Source organism: Chiloscyllium punctatum, chromosome 18 (assembly GCF_047496795.1).
Source record: "Chiloscyllium punctatum isolate Juve2018m chromosome 18, sChiPun1.3, whole genome shotgun sequence".
Classification (NCBI taxonomy): Eukaryota; Metazoa; Chordata; class Chondrichthyes; order Orectolobiformes; family Hemiscylliidae; genus Chiloscyllium; species Chiloscyllium punctatum.
Genome location: NC_092756.1, coordinates 93,027,964 through 93,044,889, shown reverse-complemented (window position 1 = coordinate 93,044,889; position 16,926 = coordinate 93,027,964). Strand labels below are relative to the sequence as shown.

Sequence of the window (16,926 nt, the reverse complement as noted above, 5' to 3'; positions counted from 1 at the left end):
ACATCCTGGTAACCTTCTCGGTACCCTGTCCAAAACATCACACCCTCCTGGTCCTGTGGTGACCAGGACTGGGTACGAGAAAGTAGCTCATTCCCACCTTCTTAAGGGATACTGCGGGCAGCTAATAAATGCAGTTGGGAATCCTCAAAAAAAAATGGAAACAGTAACTTGTCAGATGTTGCTGTTTAATTTATTCACCCCTTTGGGGTCTAGCCTGGGATTCCATTGGGGGTGGGAACTTCAGTCTACAGCCTATAATCGTAGACTTGGTCTTAAATTCTCTCTTTTCTCAGTTCTTTTTTACTACACGATGGTGGAAGGATTGTTGTTCTCAACTTTTTATTTCTTTAGTTTTCTCAATTATTCCTATGAGTTTGAAGGTCAAAATGCTGCACTTCTTATTTTTTAAGTTTTTAAATTCTCTTCCTAAGAATTTCTACTGAGCTCCCTCAGCCACTTTGTCGCTACAGCGACGCTGTAAGTTTTGACTTGGAAACTTTTCACTGCACTCATGGGAGTACATGTGACAATAAGTCTAATTGTAATTCCTGATTTGATTGAATTTATTATTATCACATGTACCTAAGTGCAGTGAAAAGTTTTTGTTTTGCGAGCAGTGCACACGGTGGCACAGTGGTTAGCACTGCTGCTTCACAGCACCAGAGACCTGAGTTCAATTCCCGCCTCGGGCGATTCTCTGTGTGGAGTTTGCACGTTGTCTGTGTGGGTTTCCTCTGGTTTCCTCCCACAGTCCAAAAATGTGCAGGTTAGGGTGAATTGGCCACGCTAAATTGCCCGTAGTGTTAGGTGAAGGAGTAAATGTAGGGGAATGGGTCTGGGTGGGTTGCGCTTCAGCGGGTCGGTGTGGACTTGTTGGGCCGAAGGGCCTGTTTCCACACTGTAAGTAATGTAAATCTAATCAGATCATAACATACAAGGACCCACAGGTCAGAGGGTGATTGAACAGAGAGGGCCGTACAAAGTCCGTTCTGGTACAACGCGCTTGTTCTGTTCTCGTGCGATCTTGCATCATAACAAGATCGCTCAGTAGCCACGCCCTTTAAACTAATGGGGAACAGCATCGTGTTATAGCCAATACAGTAAGGCAAGTTCACAGCCTCCAAACAAAGGCCTAAATTCTTCAATCGCATTCAAGCCAATTTGTGTTGAGGAAACATGCTTATAAATTCATATTGCAGAATTAGAACATTCAGCCCATTGAGTCTGTGCTGGCATTCAATCATGGCTGACCTGCTCCTCATTCCCATTTCCCCCTTCTAGAACATAGAACATAGAACAATACAGCACAGAACAGGCCCTTCGGCCCACGATGTTGTGCCGAACTTCTATCCTAGATTAAGCACCCATCCATGTACCTATCCAAATGCCGCTTAAAGGTCGCCAATGAATCTGACTCTACCACTCCCTTGGGCAGCGCATTCCATGCCCCCACCACTCTCTGGGTAAAGAACCCACCCCTGACATCTCCCCTATACCTTCCACGCTTCACCTTAAATTTATGTCCCCTTGTAACACTCTGTTGTACCCGGGGAAAAAGTTTCTGACTGTCTACTCTATCTATTCCTCTGATCATCTTATAAACCTCTATCAAGTCACCCCTCATCCTTCGCCGTTCCAACGAGAAAAGGCCGAGAACTCTCAACCTATCCTCGTACGACCTACTCTCCATTCCAGGCAACATCCTGGTAAATCTTCTCTGCACCCTCTCCAAAGCTTCCACATCTTTCCTAAAGTGAGGCGACCAGAACTGCACACAGTACTCCAACTGTGGCCTAACCAAAGTCCTGTACAGCTGCAACATCACCTCACGACTCTTGAATTCAATCCCTCTGCTAATGAACGATAATACTCCATAGGCCTTCTTACAAACTCTATCCACCTGAGTGGCAACCTTCAAAGATCTATGTACATAGACCCATATCCCTTCAACCCATTGCCAATTAAAAATCTGTCTAACTCCTCCTTAAAGTTACTCCCTGTCCCAACATCCACCGCACTTCGGGGGAGTGAATTCCACAGATTCACAGCCCTTTGGTAGAACAAGTTTCTCTGCAACTCTGGTTTAACTTTGCCAAGCCTTATCCTAAGATTATGACCTCCCGTCCTAGAATGCTCCCCCCCCCCCCCAAAGAGGAAGCATCCACTGCACGTCTATTTTAACCACACCTTTTATCAATTTGATCTCCCCTCATTCTTCGAAATTCCAGCGAGTTCAGGCCTGAAACTTATAGCAGAACTGACTCAACAAAGTTACAGTGACACAGGAGGTGTACAAAATTCTAGTTCTACTCAGGAACACAGCGAGTTGAATTACATAAAGACAGGAGTGGTTTATTCCAAATGACAAAATAAAAACAAGCAACGAGGCGATAATGGTGTCATTCCAGGAATGCTTTGTCACTGACCTCTCTCTTTTTGAGTCACGCCGAGATTCTCAAGGTTCGAGTCCCAGCCAACCTGTTCGGGATGGGGTTGGCTCACCCTTTTCGGGAGGGTGGGGGGTGGGGTGCCTTTCGGAGTTTGTTGGTTCCCCTGCAACACACGAAAAAACCCTGAGTGCCGTCGCTTTGGAACGTCGGGAAATCAGCGGCGGAAATCTCCCAGGGTTAGCACAAACACACGGGAATGCTGGCAGATTCAATCCAAGCCTCCCAACTCGGCTTTTCGATGCCTCTTTTAAAATCCAGAGGAACCTCAATTATCCAAGGATACGGGCAGCGAGTATTTCGTTTGGTGAATGGAATTCCGGATGATCGAATGCCGGACAACATAGTTTAGCCGAGCATCGGGACCTTGCGGTCTTGCCGGATAATCCGATATTTGGATAATTGAATGCTGGATAATGGAGGCTCCTCGGCATTTTTCACGCTGGTTCCCGTGAATGAAAAGAAAGCAAGCGATCGCATTCAAATAGCGCCTTACACGGCCCTTGGGCAGTGCTGCCGAGCCAACGGAAGGCCCTTGGAGGTATAGCCACTGTTGCAGTGTAGACAAACACCAATTTGAGCACAGCAGGATCCCACAATCAGCAATGAATAGTTGTCGGGGTTAAGGGTTTCCACTACTTTGGTGGGAGTTGCCCTTGCTCTTCTGCCAATGGTGTTGTACAATCCCTTTCTTCCACCAATTATTACTGGGCTACTCTTTAACATTCTACTAAATAAAAATCTTCCCTCCTCCATACTGACAGAGCAGGTTCAGCCTAGATTTTAGCTCACTATGTTCCCCCAGAGGTGGGACTTGAAGAAAAACCTGTGAGTTTCGAGAGAACACTGTTGTCCCCTGAACACAGGTCACATCAACAGAGGCTCATCACTGCTGGAATATTGCGTGCAATTCCGGTCTCCTTCCTATCGGAAAGATGTTATGAAACTTGAAAGGGTTCAAGAAAAGATTTACAAGGATGTTGCCAGGGTTGGAGGATTTGAGCTACAGGGAGAGGCTGAACAAGCTGGGGCTGTTTTCCCAGGAGCGTCGGAGGCTGAGGGGTGACTTTATAGAGGTTTATAAAATTATGAGGGACATGGATAGGGTAAATAGACAAAGCCTTTTCTCTGGGATGTGGGAGTCCAGAACTAGAGGGCATAGGTTTAGGGTGAGAGGGGAAAATAATGAGACCTAAGGGACAACCTTTTCACACAGAGGGTGGTCCGGGTATGGAATGAGCTGCCAGAGGAAGTGGTGTAGGCTGGTACAATTGCAACATTTAAGAGGCATTTAGATGGGTATATGAATAGGAAGGGTTTGGAGGGATATGGGCTGGATTCTGGCAGACCAGATTCTGGATATCTGGTCAGCATGGACAGGTTGGACCGAAGGGTCTGTTTCCATGCTATACATCTCTATGACTCTATAAGTGGAGGACTGCAGTATATTGAAAACCGCAGGTTTATTAGGAAGGGTCTGATTAACTGTGCTTTCTCTCCACAAATGACCTGCTGAGCTTTTCCAGCAATTTCTATTTTTGTTTCCGATTTACAGCATCTGCAGGTCTTTTGGTTTTTATTTATGCAGTTTGTCTGTTTGAGCCAAACACGTGCCAGCAGAGGGAGTTTGCGATGAGGAGATGTCAATCTTTAACAGCATGTGCAGTCCAAATTCTAACCATTCCTGGATGAGAATGCAACTTTGTCAGACAATTTGGATGGTTAGACATAACAAAAACTATCAAGAGGAAAGTGAAAAGCTGAGACAAAATACAGGAGAAAGACAGAAAGATGCTGAAGAGTTTTTTTGGGACTAATTTCCAGACAAGCCTCAGGATAAGAACAGCTCTAGAACCTAGAACATTCCAGTGCAGTACAGGCCCTTCAGCCCTCGATGTTGCACTGACCTGTGGAACCAACCTGAAGCCCAGCTAACCCACACTATTCCATCACCATCCATATGTTTGAGAGGTCTGGCTGTGGTGTTTGTTACCTTGTGCACTTCTGCATATACAGATGAACTGTCAACGACATCCTGGGCAGGAGCAGGCTCCAGGATATTGAAGGGGACATAACCAACCTGCCCGCTCTGATTCTGCACCTTCCACCACCGCTTGGAATTGTCCAGCACCTGGAGAGAGAAAGATCGACATCAAGCATAGAACGCCACCTTTTGTGAGTTCCCCTCCGAGCCACTCACCATCCTGACTCGGAAATACGTCACCACTCCTTCTATGTCACTGGAATTCACTCCCTAAGCGGAAATGTGGGTACACCTATAGGACATACGATTCAGGAAGGCTGCTCACCACCACCTTCTCAAGGGTAATTAAGGATGGGCAATACATTCTGGCCTCGCCAGTGACTCCCATGACCAGGGGTGAGTGGGATAGAACAAATCAGTTGGTTAGTCATGAGAGGGAAGACCTTACCGTCCTCCTCTGTGATACAGCACCAATAGATGACCATATTCATGATGAAGGTCTTATGCCCGAAAAGCCGACTCTCCTGGATGCTACCCGACCGGCTGTGCTTTTCCAGCGTCACCCTTTCCGACTCTGACTCTCCAGCATCTGCAGTCCTCTCTTTCTCCCAATGGATGACCAAACCCGCTTCCAATGATATGTCATAGGATTAGGCCACTCGGCCCTTTTAAAAGCCTGCTTGCCCATGCAATTTGAACACTGTAGGCTGTTCAACCTGCTTCTCAACATATTGCTTTGCCACCTCGTGCCATGTTAAAGAATAACGGCATGATTCCTTCAATCGTTCGCTAATTACAATATAATCATATTTGACCCAGTTCGAATCCCACCGCGGAGTTTGAATCCAATAAAAATCCAGAATTAAGAATCTATTGAAGACCATGAATCCATTGTTGGTTGTTGTAAAACCCCATCCAGTTCATTAATGTCCTTTAGGGAAGGAAACGGCCGTCCTTACCTGGTCTGGCCTACATGTGACTCCAGACCGAATAAGAATGGCAGTTTCCTTCCCTAAAGGACATTAGTCAACCCCAATCTGGGGTTGACTTGCAAAAGCCCTCTGGGCAATTAGAGATGGGCAATAAATGTTGGCCTAGCCAGTGACACCCTCATTCTCATGAATGAATAAAAAGTATGTTTTCCTTTCATCAATCTCCTCAGCCAGTGCTCAGTAAGCAGAAGCTATCTAAGAATCACAGAGTTGCGCGACACAGAAACACACCCTTTGGTCCAACTTGTCCATGCCCACCAGATATTGTAAATTAATCTAGTCCCATTTGCCAGCATTTGGCCCATATCCCTCTAAACCCTTCCTATTCATATACCCATCCAGATGTTGTAACTGTACCAGCCTCGACCACTTCCTCTGGCAGCTCATTCCATCCACGCACCACCCTCTGTGTGGAAACATTGCCCTTGGGGCACTTCTAATCCCCTTTCACCTTAAACCTGGAGGAGGGGCGCAGGTGGGGGGAAGCTAGAGGGGCTCAATGGCCTCCTTCTATCAGCCCCTTCCATTGAAAGGGCTCAAACTGGTGAACTCACCTCGACCATGTCTCCAGACAACACAGAGAGCTCGTTACTGTTCCGGGCCACAAAGTCGTAACTGCATTTCATCGGTTTGTTCCCCACATTGTGAGTCCTGAAGGAAGAAGATTGACACTGTCAAGACTGCGTCCTTTTTTGCATTTGCGTTTTTTTAATGTCGTGGACTGAAGTAACTGTGTACAGTATATTTTAAAATCTGACGATTGCCACATGGTTTGAAAGCAAGAAATGCAATCCTCACTGTGAACACTGTTTGCACAGTTATGGGTCACGGCAATGTCTGCAGACGAGCTGGGCTCAAGGAGCTGCTTACAAATGGGTCATCAGTCAGCAAACAAGAAGGTCTATGGACCAGTGATTGATTCTCAGCTTTCGGAACAGCTTCAGAGTCAGAACAAGACACAGAGAGAAACCGTCAACTAGCCATGTTCTCACTCCCCATTCTCTACAGTAAGCCACTTGAAGTTTAAGGTGTGATACGGTTATCTCTATGTGTTCAGCAGTTGCTGAAGGCTTTTAATTGATAAAGTCATAGAGATCTTACAAGTGAATGAGCCACCCTGTGACTTTTGCAAACCAGTGAAAGTATTTCAGAACAGGCAGGCTGAGAAGAAAACTCCTGATCAGCAAGAAACAATTCACAAGACCTCGTGAACGAAGGCACCTGGGCTGGTTTCTCAGTGTGGCTGGTTTGAATCCTCATGGGGTTGGTGGCATTTCTGAGGGACGCGTTGAGGATGCCCATGAAGCATTTTCCTGCCCTCCTAGCAACTGCTTGCCAGGACACGGCCTGGAGCTTGGAGCTTGGTTTCGGATGGTAAGGTAAGGGGGCAGTGGGGAGGAGGGGTGGGTCATGGTGGTTGGCATGGCAGGTGAAATCAGAGTCTGACGTCAATCACGAACAAGTGGAGCTGGCACTAAGGGAGGATTTGATTGGCCACTTACGAGCTATTCAGCCCACTGAGTCTCTGCTAACCCTACAGGATAGTGGTAAGCAGTGCTGTCTCTGCTTCAACACCAACCCACATGCAAGCTTGCACTTTGAGTGTTCCCTCTATCAGAAGAAAGAATGGTCTCTTCTCAACTTAGTTTTGCCTGTAGCAGTGGTTCTTTTGGTCAATAGAAGGGCCTGGGTATTAGACAGCACCCACCTTGAGTGATTGCCACCCCTCTCTGCGGCATTTCCTAAGAAAATCATGGATGTGGGTTTCGCTGGCTGGGCCCAGCATTTATTGCCCATCCCTAGTTGCCCCTTGAGAAGGGGGGGGGGGGGGGGGGTGAGCTGCCTCCTTGAACCGCTGCAGTCCATCTGATGTGGGTTGACCCACAATGCCCTTAGGGAGGGAATTTCAGAAATTTGACCCAGTGACAGTGAGGAACGGCGATATATTTCCAAGTCAGGAAGGTGAGTGACTTGGAGGGGAACTTGCAGGGTTTGGTGTTCCCATGGATCTGTTGCCCTTGTCCCTTTAGTGGGAGGGGGGGGTGGGGGTGGGGAGGGAGGGTTCAGGCCGTGAGTTTGAAAGGCACTGCCAAATAAGTCCTGAGTTACAGAATCAGAGACTATTAAAGCATAGAAAGAGACCCTTCGGCCCATCGAGTGGTCATGGGTTTGGAAGATGCTGTCCAAGGAGCTCAGCGTGAATCCTGTGGTGGATGGTGGTACACAATGCTGGAGTTGGCGATGGGGGGGGGAGGGGAGCAGGTGTTTGTGAACGTGAGTGAACTTATTGAGCTCCATCATCATTATGGACAGTCAGTTACAGGGCTCTGGGGCTAATGTGGGCCTCGCTGTAACTCGGGGGTGGCGAGGGGGAGCAGGGCGCTGCAAAGTGGGGAGCTTGAAGATTTCAAGGCAGCCGATACTGGAGCACTACAGCCAAGATAACCAACTCTCTGGCCCTGAGGCCTCTCAACAGAGTCACCCTTCCTCAGGGGTCTGTGTACATGGCCTAGTGGGAACTACAAGCCAGTTCAGGAGCTCCAAGGTTTAAGCGTCCCCCAGGGCCTTTCCCTCATCTGGACATCTCCACAATCACTTTCACCCAGATCACAGGCGATTCTGATCTAGCACGATAGTTCTGATCTAGCACGATAGTTCTGTTCTCGTGCAATCTCGCGTAATAGAAAAATCACACAATAGCCGCCCGATTTAAACCAACGGGGCTGGAATCACATTATAGCCAATACAGGTTAAGGAAAGGTCACTCCCTGCAAATAAAGGTCTAAATTCTTCAATTGCTGAAAATGTGCTGCTGGAAAAGCACAGCAGGTCAGGCAGCATCCAAGGAACAGGAGAATCGACGTTTCGGGCATAAGCCCTTCTTATGAAGGGCTTATGCCCGAAACGTCGATTCTCCTGCTCCTTGGATGCTGCCTGACCTGCTGCGCTTTTCCAGCAACACATTTTCAGCTCTGATCTCCAGCATCTGCAGTCCTCACTTTCTCCTCGTAAATTCTTCAATTGCCAACTCACGTTGAAGAAGCACACATTTACAGCAGAACTGGCTATTTCCCTTTATAAATGACACTCTTGTCACCAGAGTACACTTGGAGACAGAAACTCCGCGTGTAAAGCTAACATTCCCAAAGTCAGTCTGAGCCAACAAGTTGCTCTGCTGTTTCCAGCTGAGGTGTTCAGTTAAAAGGGTACTTACCCATTGCTCTGTTTGACAGGGGCAGTTTGTGAACCTGATTGCTGGAATAAAACAGATATAAGGATTAAAAAAGTCAGTAAACATCAGGGCTGAGCACACTCTGAGCTGACCAGACAACTATCAGTCAAAAAGACACTTGCCTCAACATAATATATCTAACATTTTGGACTCTGGACTGTTTTGTCTGGAAATTCAAACCAAAAGTAAATTTACAGAATACTGGATATCCAGAATGAAAGCTGGAAATATCTGCAGGTCAGGCAGCATCTTAATGACAAGACAGACATTTTAACATTATGAGCTGACACTGTCTCTTCAGATCTGAAGAATTAGACTCAAAACCTTAACACTGTTACTGTCTCTGCAAACCCTGCTGTGTTTTATCAGTATTTCCTTTATTTTGGGACGTTGTAAAGAGAGGTGAAGGTCTAAGGCCTACTGGAAGATGCCTTCAGCAAGTTTAGTGATTTTATTTTATTTATTCATTTGTAGGATGAGGGCATCTCTGGATAGGCCCAGTATTTATTGGTCATAGGGCAGTTAAGAGTCAATCACATTTCTGTGGGTCTGGAGTCACATGTAGGCCAGACAGAAGTTTCCCATCCCTAAAGTACATTAGTGAACCAGATGGGCTTCTCCAACAATTGACAATTAATTCATTCTCATTATTAAACTCTTCATTCCACAAATTTATTGAAGTCAAATTCCACCAATGGCTCTGGCGGGATTTGAACCTACGTCCCCAGAGTTTCAGGGTTAACTGTCCAGTGATAACACCACAAGGCCATAGCCTTCCCACGTTGGAATGAGGTCAGCCAGATGTACCTTGCAGAGTCTGAGCTCCCTGACTGGGGCTGTTAACCTGGTCCAATCGGGGAATGTGATGCTGGAAAAGCACAGCCGGTCAGGCAGCATCCAAGGAGCAGGGGAGCCCACGTTTCCAGCAGACGCCTTTCATCCTGATGAAGAGCTTATGCCAGAAACATCAACTCTCCTGCTCCTTGGACGTTGCCTGACCTGTTGAGCTTTTCCAGCGGCACACTTTATGACTCAGATTCTCCAGCATCTGCAATCCTCACTTTCTTCCAATCAGGAATCCCTGGCTGACACAAAAGGGTGAAAGTCAGGGACATATTAAACCGCTGACGTGGTGAGAGGCAGTGCCATTGTCAAAATCTGTACATTGGTAAATAAAAGGTGATTGGTGATGGGATGTCACAGCGTCTGAAGAGTTATTATACTCCTGGCTGTCTAGCTGGGAGAACTAGCCACTCCCCTTTCATTGTACAACTGTTTGTTTAAACTTGAAAGCCTTCTGCCTGAGGCAATATCTGTTAGCTATAATCAAATTGACCCTAAAACCCTTCAAACCTAGACCTCCCGGAGTCTCTGTGTTTATAAAATCTCTGAAAAAAAACCCCAGCCTTGTTAAAGGAGCTTAAAAATGTGTTGCTGGAAAAGCGCAGCAGGTCAGGCAGCATCAAAGGAGCAGGAGAATCGACGTTTCAGGCATAAACCCTTCTTCAGGAATGAGGAGGGTGTGCCAAGAAGGCTAGGATAAAAGGTAGGGAGGAGGAACTTGGGGGAGGGGCGTTGGGAATATGATAGGTGTAAGGAGGTTAAGGTGAGGGTGATAGGCCGGAGAGGGGGTGGGGCGGAGAGGTCGGGAATAAGATTGCAGGTCAAGAGGGCGGTGCTGAGTCTGAGGGTTGGGACTGAGAAAAGGTGGGGGAGGGGAAATGAGGAAGCTGGAGAAATCTGCATTCATCCCTTGTGGTTGGAGGGTTCTCCAGCTTTCTCATTTCCCCCTCTCTCTCACTGGTCTGTCCAGCCTCCCCTTCACTATATCATCAATATTTATCATCCCTGCCTGTGGCAGCACTCTCAATCCATTCTCTAACCATTGTACAATTCGTTGGCAGGTTTAATAATTACCATCTTATATATTTGGTCCCTGCCACCCCCTAACTTTGGGCGGGAGCTGTCATGGGCACAAGTGTGGGAGTATCTCTGCTGCTGAGCTCAAAGCACTGAGTTCAAGTCCTGTCCCAGGCCCTGAGAATTGAGGAATGTGCGTTTCTGCTGTGGACAAACATTCCAATGGCAGGCAGAGAGGGCAGGCTTTGCCCCAGGGTAGGGGAGCTCGAAACTAGGGGGTGTACGTTTAAGGTGAGAGGTGAAAGATTCAAGAGTGACCTGAGGGGCAAACCTTTTCACAAAGAGGGTGGTTCGTAGGTGGAATGAGCTGCCAGAGGATGCTGTAGACGCAGATACATTTAGAAGAATTTGGACAGGTGCGTGGGTTAGAGGGTTTGGGAGGGATATGGGCCAAATGCAGACAAATGGGAACAGTTTAGTTTGGGAAAGCCAGCTGTCATGGACAGGTTGGGCTGAAGGGTGTGTATCCGTGCTTGAGGTGAGACTCCTGCAAAGGAATTGTAGTCCTCTATCAACACTCTTTCTAACTCCAGGCTACAACTTGCAGGGGTCAAAGTCCGTGTTAACACAGCAACTGGGCCTCCCTGAGTGAATTGTGACACACTCTTGCCTTAAGTACCATCTAAGATCGAATGTACTTTGATACCACGTGACACCTTTTGAGTTGAGTGAGACCAACCACTAATTGTTCAGAATTTTAAGATCTCAGTGAATTTGACTGCGACACAATGCCAACATTACCCACCTCTGTAGCTGCTAAGTTTGTACCAGACTAATCAGTTCTGTCAATAGCTTTCAGACGATTATTAAAATGAAACTATTAAATGTGGTCAGGTTCTTTACTGGAAAGTACAGATTTGACCCCGGTACAGTGTGAGCTTGATGCTTACCACATTGAGATACACTACCACTGAGCCCCAGCTGGTGGCAGTGCTGAGCTGAAGAGCCTCTGGTTTCTCAGTCCTGCCACCTGAAGGGGATTACTGGAACTGTAGCCCTAAACAATGAGGATCGCTCTTTCAAGATAAAAGGAATTCGTACAGACGAACCTCGATTATCCGAACAACATGAGCGGGGAGTATTCTGTTCGGATAATCGAATGTTCGGACAACCGAATGCCAGATGACAAAGTTTAGCCAAGCGTCCAGACCTTGAGATCTTGCTCGGATAATCCAAAATGCGGATAATCGACATTCGGATAATTAAGTTTCCTCTGTATTTACATCAGATGTTCCTCAGAAACACCTATCAGCGTAATGTGTACAACAGATTACCCTGAAAAGCTTTATTTCTGTGTGAATTTAAAATCTAAAATAGAACTTGTATTTATATCCCAACTAGTGTGTTTCTCAAGAGATCTCAAAGTGATTCAATGGCGAGTCATTGGGAAGGGAACGTGGCAGCAAATTTGCATACAGAAAAATCGCTGAAATAACTGCACAGATGCTGGTATCCCATCACCCAGTCACTCTTTATTTACTCGTGCACAGTACACTGGCAGTGGCCAGTCAGCTCGGAGTCAGTCCTCAACTGACGAGATTCTAATTTCCTAGTTGTATTTTTTTCTCACCTGAGGAGATTCTGATCTCCTGGTGATCTCCTGGTTATACAATTTCTCCTGTCACTAGGTCACCCTTTATTTACCAGTGCACAGCCACCTCAGAGTCAGTCCTCAACTGAGGAGATTCTAATCTCATGGTTTTATATATATATATATTCTGTAATATCATTCATTGATACAGTTTCTAAACATGTTCAAAACCTGATATATTCCTGTAGAACACAAGCAGTACAAAAACATCGCCCAAGGATTTGTTTCTCCCTGAGTAAATCTCCAGGTTACATTGGTCAGCCAAGGCTTTCCTGACTGGTCCAGGATAACAACCCAATCATCGATCTCATAGTCAACAAGGTCCACCTGGGTCCAATCCCTACAATTACATACTCAGCCACGAAGTCAATTTCCAGGGACAGGTTCTTCATTTCCCTTTTAATAATTGCAGGGTGAGTCTGGGTGGGATGCTTCTCATCGGGTTGGTGTGGACTTGATGGGCCGAATAGCCTGCTTCCACACTGTAAGGACTCTATGATTCCTTTATAGATGAATGGGTGGCACAGTGGCTTAGTGGTTAGCAGCACCAGGGATGTGGGTTCAATCCCAGCCTTGGGCGACTGTCTGAGTGGAGTTTACACATTCCCCTCATGTCTCCGTGGGTTTGCTCTGGTTCCCTCCCACAGTCCAAAATATGCAGGTTAGGGTAAATTGGCCATGGGAAATCGCCCAGGGACGTGCAGGCTGGGTGGGTTAGCCCATGGGAAATGTAGGATACTCGGGGGTTGGGTCCGAGAGGAATGCTCTCCAGGCGATTGGTCTGGACTTGATTATATTCCACAATATCATGTGATCACTCACGGCCTCCTCAGGAGAAATATGATGCCTCACTTTAATAAACCGTTTCAAAGACGGTGTAACACTTCCTGACACTGAGTCTCAGGTTGTATTAGATATCCAAGTGTCCGATGTGGGACTTGAACTCATGATGCTTTGACTCACAACCATTCAAAAGGGGAGTGTAAAACAGTTCCTAAAAAGGAGGGGTTTACGCTTGGTGCATAATAACCAGTGAATATGTTTCAACCTGAAGAACGTCTTACATTTAATATTAATTAATTAGAGACTTTATTAATTTATTAATTAAACGCACAGTTGCAAATTAGAAACATCAACGTGGACGATGTTCTTAGGGCTAACGGGATCAAAGGGGATGGGGCTAAAGTAGGCACAAGGACTGAGTTCATCGAGCACGGAAACAGACCCTTCGGTCCAACCTGTCCATGATATCCCAACCCAATCTAGTCCCACCTGCCAGCACCCGGCCCATATCCCTTTTCACCAGTTTCCTCATCTCCCCTCCCCCGACCTTATCCCAGTTCCGACCTTCCAGCTCAGCACCACCCTCATGACCTGTCCTACCTGTTCATCTTTCTTCCCACCTATCTGCTCCCTCGTCCTCTCTGACCTATCACCTTTATCCCCACCTCCATCCACCTACCGCACTATCAGCTAGCCCCACCCCCCTCCCATTTATCTCTCCACCCCCAAGGCTCCCAGCCTCATTCCTGATGAATGGCTTTTGCCTGAAATCTTGATTCTCCTGCTCCTCGGATGCTGCCTGACCAGCTGTGCTTTTCCAGTACCGCACTCCCAGCCCCCAAATCCGTCTAAATCCATACACCAATCCAGGTGCCTTATAAATGTTGCAATTGTACTAGCCTCCACCACATCCTCTGGCATCTCATTCCATACACGTACCACCCTCTTGTGAAAAAGTTGCCTCTTAGGTCTATTATAAATCTTTCCCCTCTCACCCTAAACCTATGCCCTCTAGTTCTGGACTCCCCCACTCCAGGGAAAAGACTTTGCCTATTTACCCTATCCATGTCCCTCATGATTTTGTAAACCTCTACAAGGTCACCCCGTCAGGCTCCGACGCTCCAGGGAAAACAGCCCCAGCCTGTTCAGCCTCTCCCTGTAGCTCAAATCCTCCAACCCTGGCAACATTCCTGTAAATGTTTTCCGAAGCCTTTCAGGTCTCACAACATCCTTCCGACAGGAGTTGGATGATCAGCCATGATCGTAGCGAGAGGCGGAGCAGGCTTGAAGGGCCGAATGGCCTACTCCTGCTCCTATTTTCTATGTTTCTCTGTTTCAGGTCACAGCAGCATATAGACCTCAGTGGACCTGACCAAAGAAGACAGTTTTGGGAAGGATCTCAAAGAGGGAGATTGAGCTGGACAGCTTTGAGGAGGAATTGCAGAGGCCCAGGGAATGGCAGCTGCCATTGGTGAGGCCGTGAAAGCCTTCGTAGGGCCGGAGCGACCATGGGAAGGAGGGCTACTCTCCCCATGCGTCCATGTGCGCTTTGAGGCATGGGGACACACAGTGTGACCCTGAGTAAGGACAGGCCCAATCCAGGACACCTGACAACCATTGCTTTTGGGTTCACTTTATCGCTCAACGATGTTTGTCTTTCTTCATGCAGGTGGTATAGAGGGGGATTTCAGGAAAATCGTTTTCAACCAGAGGGTGTTGGGTGGGGTCTGGAATGCACTCCTGGGGAGGGACGTTGAGGTGGGAAACCTCACAACCTTCAAAAGGGGACTTGGGTGGGCCCTTGACGTGTCATCACTTTCAAGGCTATAGGCCTAGTGTTGGAAAGTGGGACTGATGTACTTAGAATCCCTACAGTGTGGAAGCAGGCCATTTGGCCCAACAAGTCCACACCAACTCTCCGAAGAGTATCCCACCCAGACCCATACCCCTACCCCATTACTGTACAATTTACTCCTAACTAATGCACCTGACTGACACATCCCTGAACATTACTGGCAATTTTCCATGGTCAATCCATCCTAACCTGCACATCTTTGGGCTGTGGGAGGAAACCAGAGCACCCAGAGGGAACCCACACAAACATGGGGAGAATTGCAAACTACACACAGACGTCACCCGAGGCTGGAATTGAACCCGATCTTGTGAGGCAGCAGTGCTAACCATTGAGCCACCGTGCCTCCCCCAGTAGGTGGCAGTACATTTTTGGCAGTACATACTCGATGGGCTGAAGAGCGTCTTCCATCCTGTACGATTCGCTGACTAGTGGCACCGTCTACCACCTGGCACCATTTGGGCATGGGCGAAGCTGAGCAGAGTGATTCTCCCTCCAGGGCTGAACTGGTACTGCAGATGGGAAGCTGGCTCAGGCCTAGGAGTACTCCCAGAAGGAGGATGTTTGACTGTGAGCTCCCCCCCCCACCCCAGTCTCTCCTTGCAACCTCTGCCAGTACCCTGCTGCTCCTCTGGCCATGGGCAGTCCCCTTCTTCCACCGTACATACTCGGTTACCAAACGCTGACCTACCTGCATCCGCAGCAACTCGTGTTTGTGTTGCAGTTCCACGGGATCTTCCCATGGAGCTCCGTTGGGATCCAGATCATCCGGCTGCCATCCTGATCGGAATTGGATATCGTACGGTGCTCCCCAGTGCTCGGCGGGCCATTCCACTCTGGACAAAAGGGAAAAGGTCTGATTATTTTCTGTGGCTAAAAGACAATGGGACCCCACCAATAAAGGCAGTGGGTGAGGGGGTCTGGGTACTGGGCCATCTACCATCATCATGCCATTTGTGTGGTTAAGGTCAAGAGAGGGTACTGATTGAGTGTCTGGAGGTACATATAAAGAGAGACTGCTGAGATACTGGGTAGGAGGCAGGCATATGTGATGGCACATTTGACAACTTGCAGTGTCAGGATTTGGTAAGATAAATGTCTGGAACATTGTGGGCAAGACCTCTCACTGTGATGTTGGGGGTCACATAAGAGACAGACTTGCAGGGAGAAACCTTCAAAGATTCAACAGGGTTAGTCATGCTTTATGAAGATGTATTTAGTTGCTTAATGTGTAGAAAACTAGGTATCGATCTGATCATAAGGCTCAGTCATCCCTCCTAATTAGACTCACCAAACGTACAATACAAATAAACAAGACTATTACAGAAATAACTGGTGTCTGATTTCACTAAAACCGACAAAACACTTGAAGGGATATATAGGGTAGATGCGAATAAGACGTTTCTCCTGTTTTGGATCCGGTTAATCGTAAGAAAGATGGCAATTAGGAGCAAGATGTGGAGAAATGTTTTACTTCGAGTGTTTGGAATTCTGTGCCACCGAGGACTGTGGAAGCTCAATCTTTGAGTATGTTTAAGGTCGAGGGTGATAGATTTCTGGGTCACAGGGTTCATGGGGATAAGATTATTCATAGGTTTCAGTGTGGAAGCAAGCCAAAATGTCCCTTGAGTCACATCAATCCTCTGAAGAGCATCCCATTCTGACCCTACTCCCCACCCTATAACCTGCATTTCCTTTGGCTAACCTACCAAGCCTGTGCATCCCTGGCATGACAACGCTGTCACTTTAAGGTTATTTTGTCCTTGGTTTTTTTGAAAGAGAAGTCCTAAAGGCAGAGGTGCCGAAGAGTCTAGTTTAACAATGGAAGGGGAGAGGCCGGTCCTCTCAGTTCAGGATTTTAGTTTGGTTTGGCTCAGCAGTCACACAATGTGTGAGTCGAGGGGAGATGCAAGCTTCAGTAATGAGCTCCTTTGACATTCTCCGAGATCTCTCTCTGGATGTTGTTCCCTCCAGGCTGTAGGAATCTGTGTTTGAATTTATCATTTTTGTCAAGGGTTGTGTTTATGGGATGTTACTGTATTGGAGCAATTAATTAGTAATCGTTACTGTATCGGCTCAGTTACATTCTCCAACAGTTGTTCTTTTAAATTCTGTGTTCTTTTGT

At 47.2% G+C, this 16,926-nt stretch overlaps 1 protein-coding gene across 4 annotated transcripts in view; it reads right to left on the bottom strand.

Moving 5' to 3' along the window:
- The window catches only part of LOC140489335 (epidermal growth factor receptor kinase substrate 8-like protein 1), a 107,541-nt gene that overhangs the window by 10,302 nt on the left and 80,313 nt on the right, over positions 1–16,926 (bottom strand). For all 4 annotated transcript variants that reach the window (XM_072588777.1, XM_072588779.1, XM_072588778.1 and 1 more), the window contains 5 exons: positions 15,493–15,637; positions 8,638–8,678; positions 5,978–6,074; positions 4,441–4,578; positions 2,427–2,553 (listed from right to left, as the gene is read on the bottom strand). In XM_072588777.1, the coding sequence (XP_072444878.1) occupies positions 2,427–2,553; positions 4,441–4,578; positions 5,978–6,074; positions 8,638–8,678; positions 15,493–15,637 (548 nt within the window). The remainder of the gene's footprint in view (positions 1–2,426; positions 2,554–4,440; positions 4,579–5,977; positions 6,075–8,637; positions 8,679–15,492; positions 15,638–16,926) is intronic.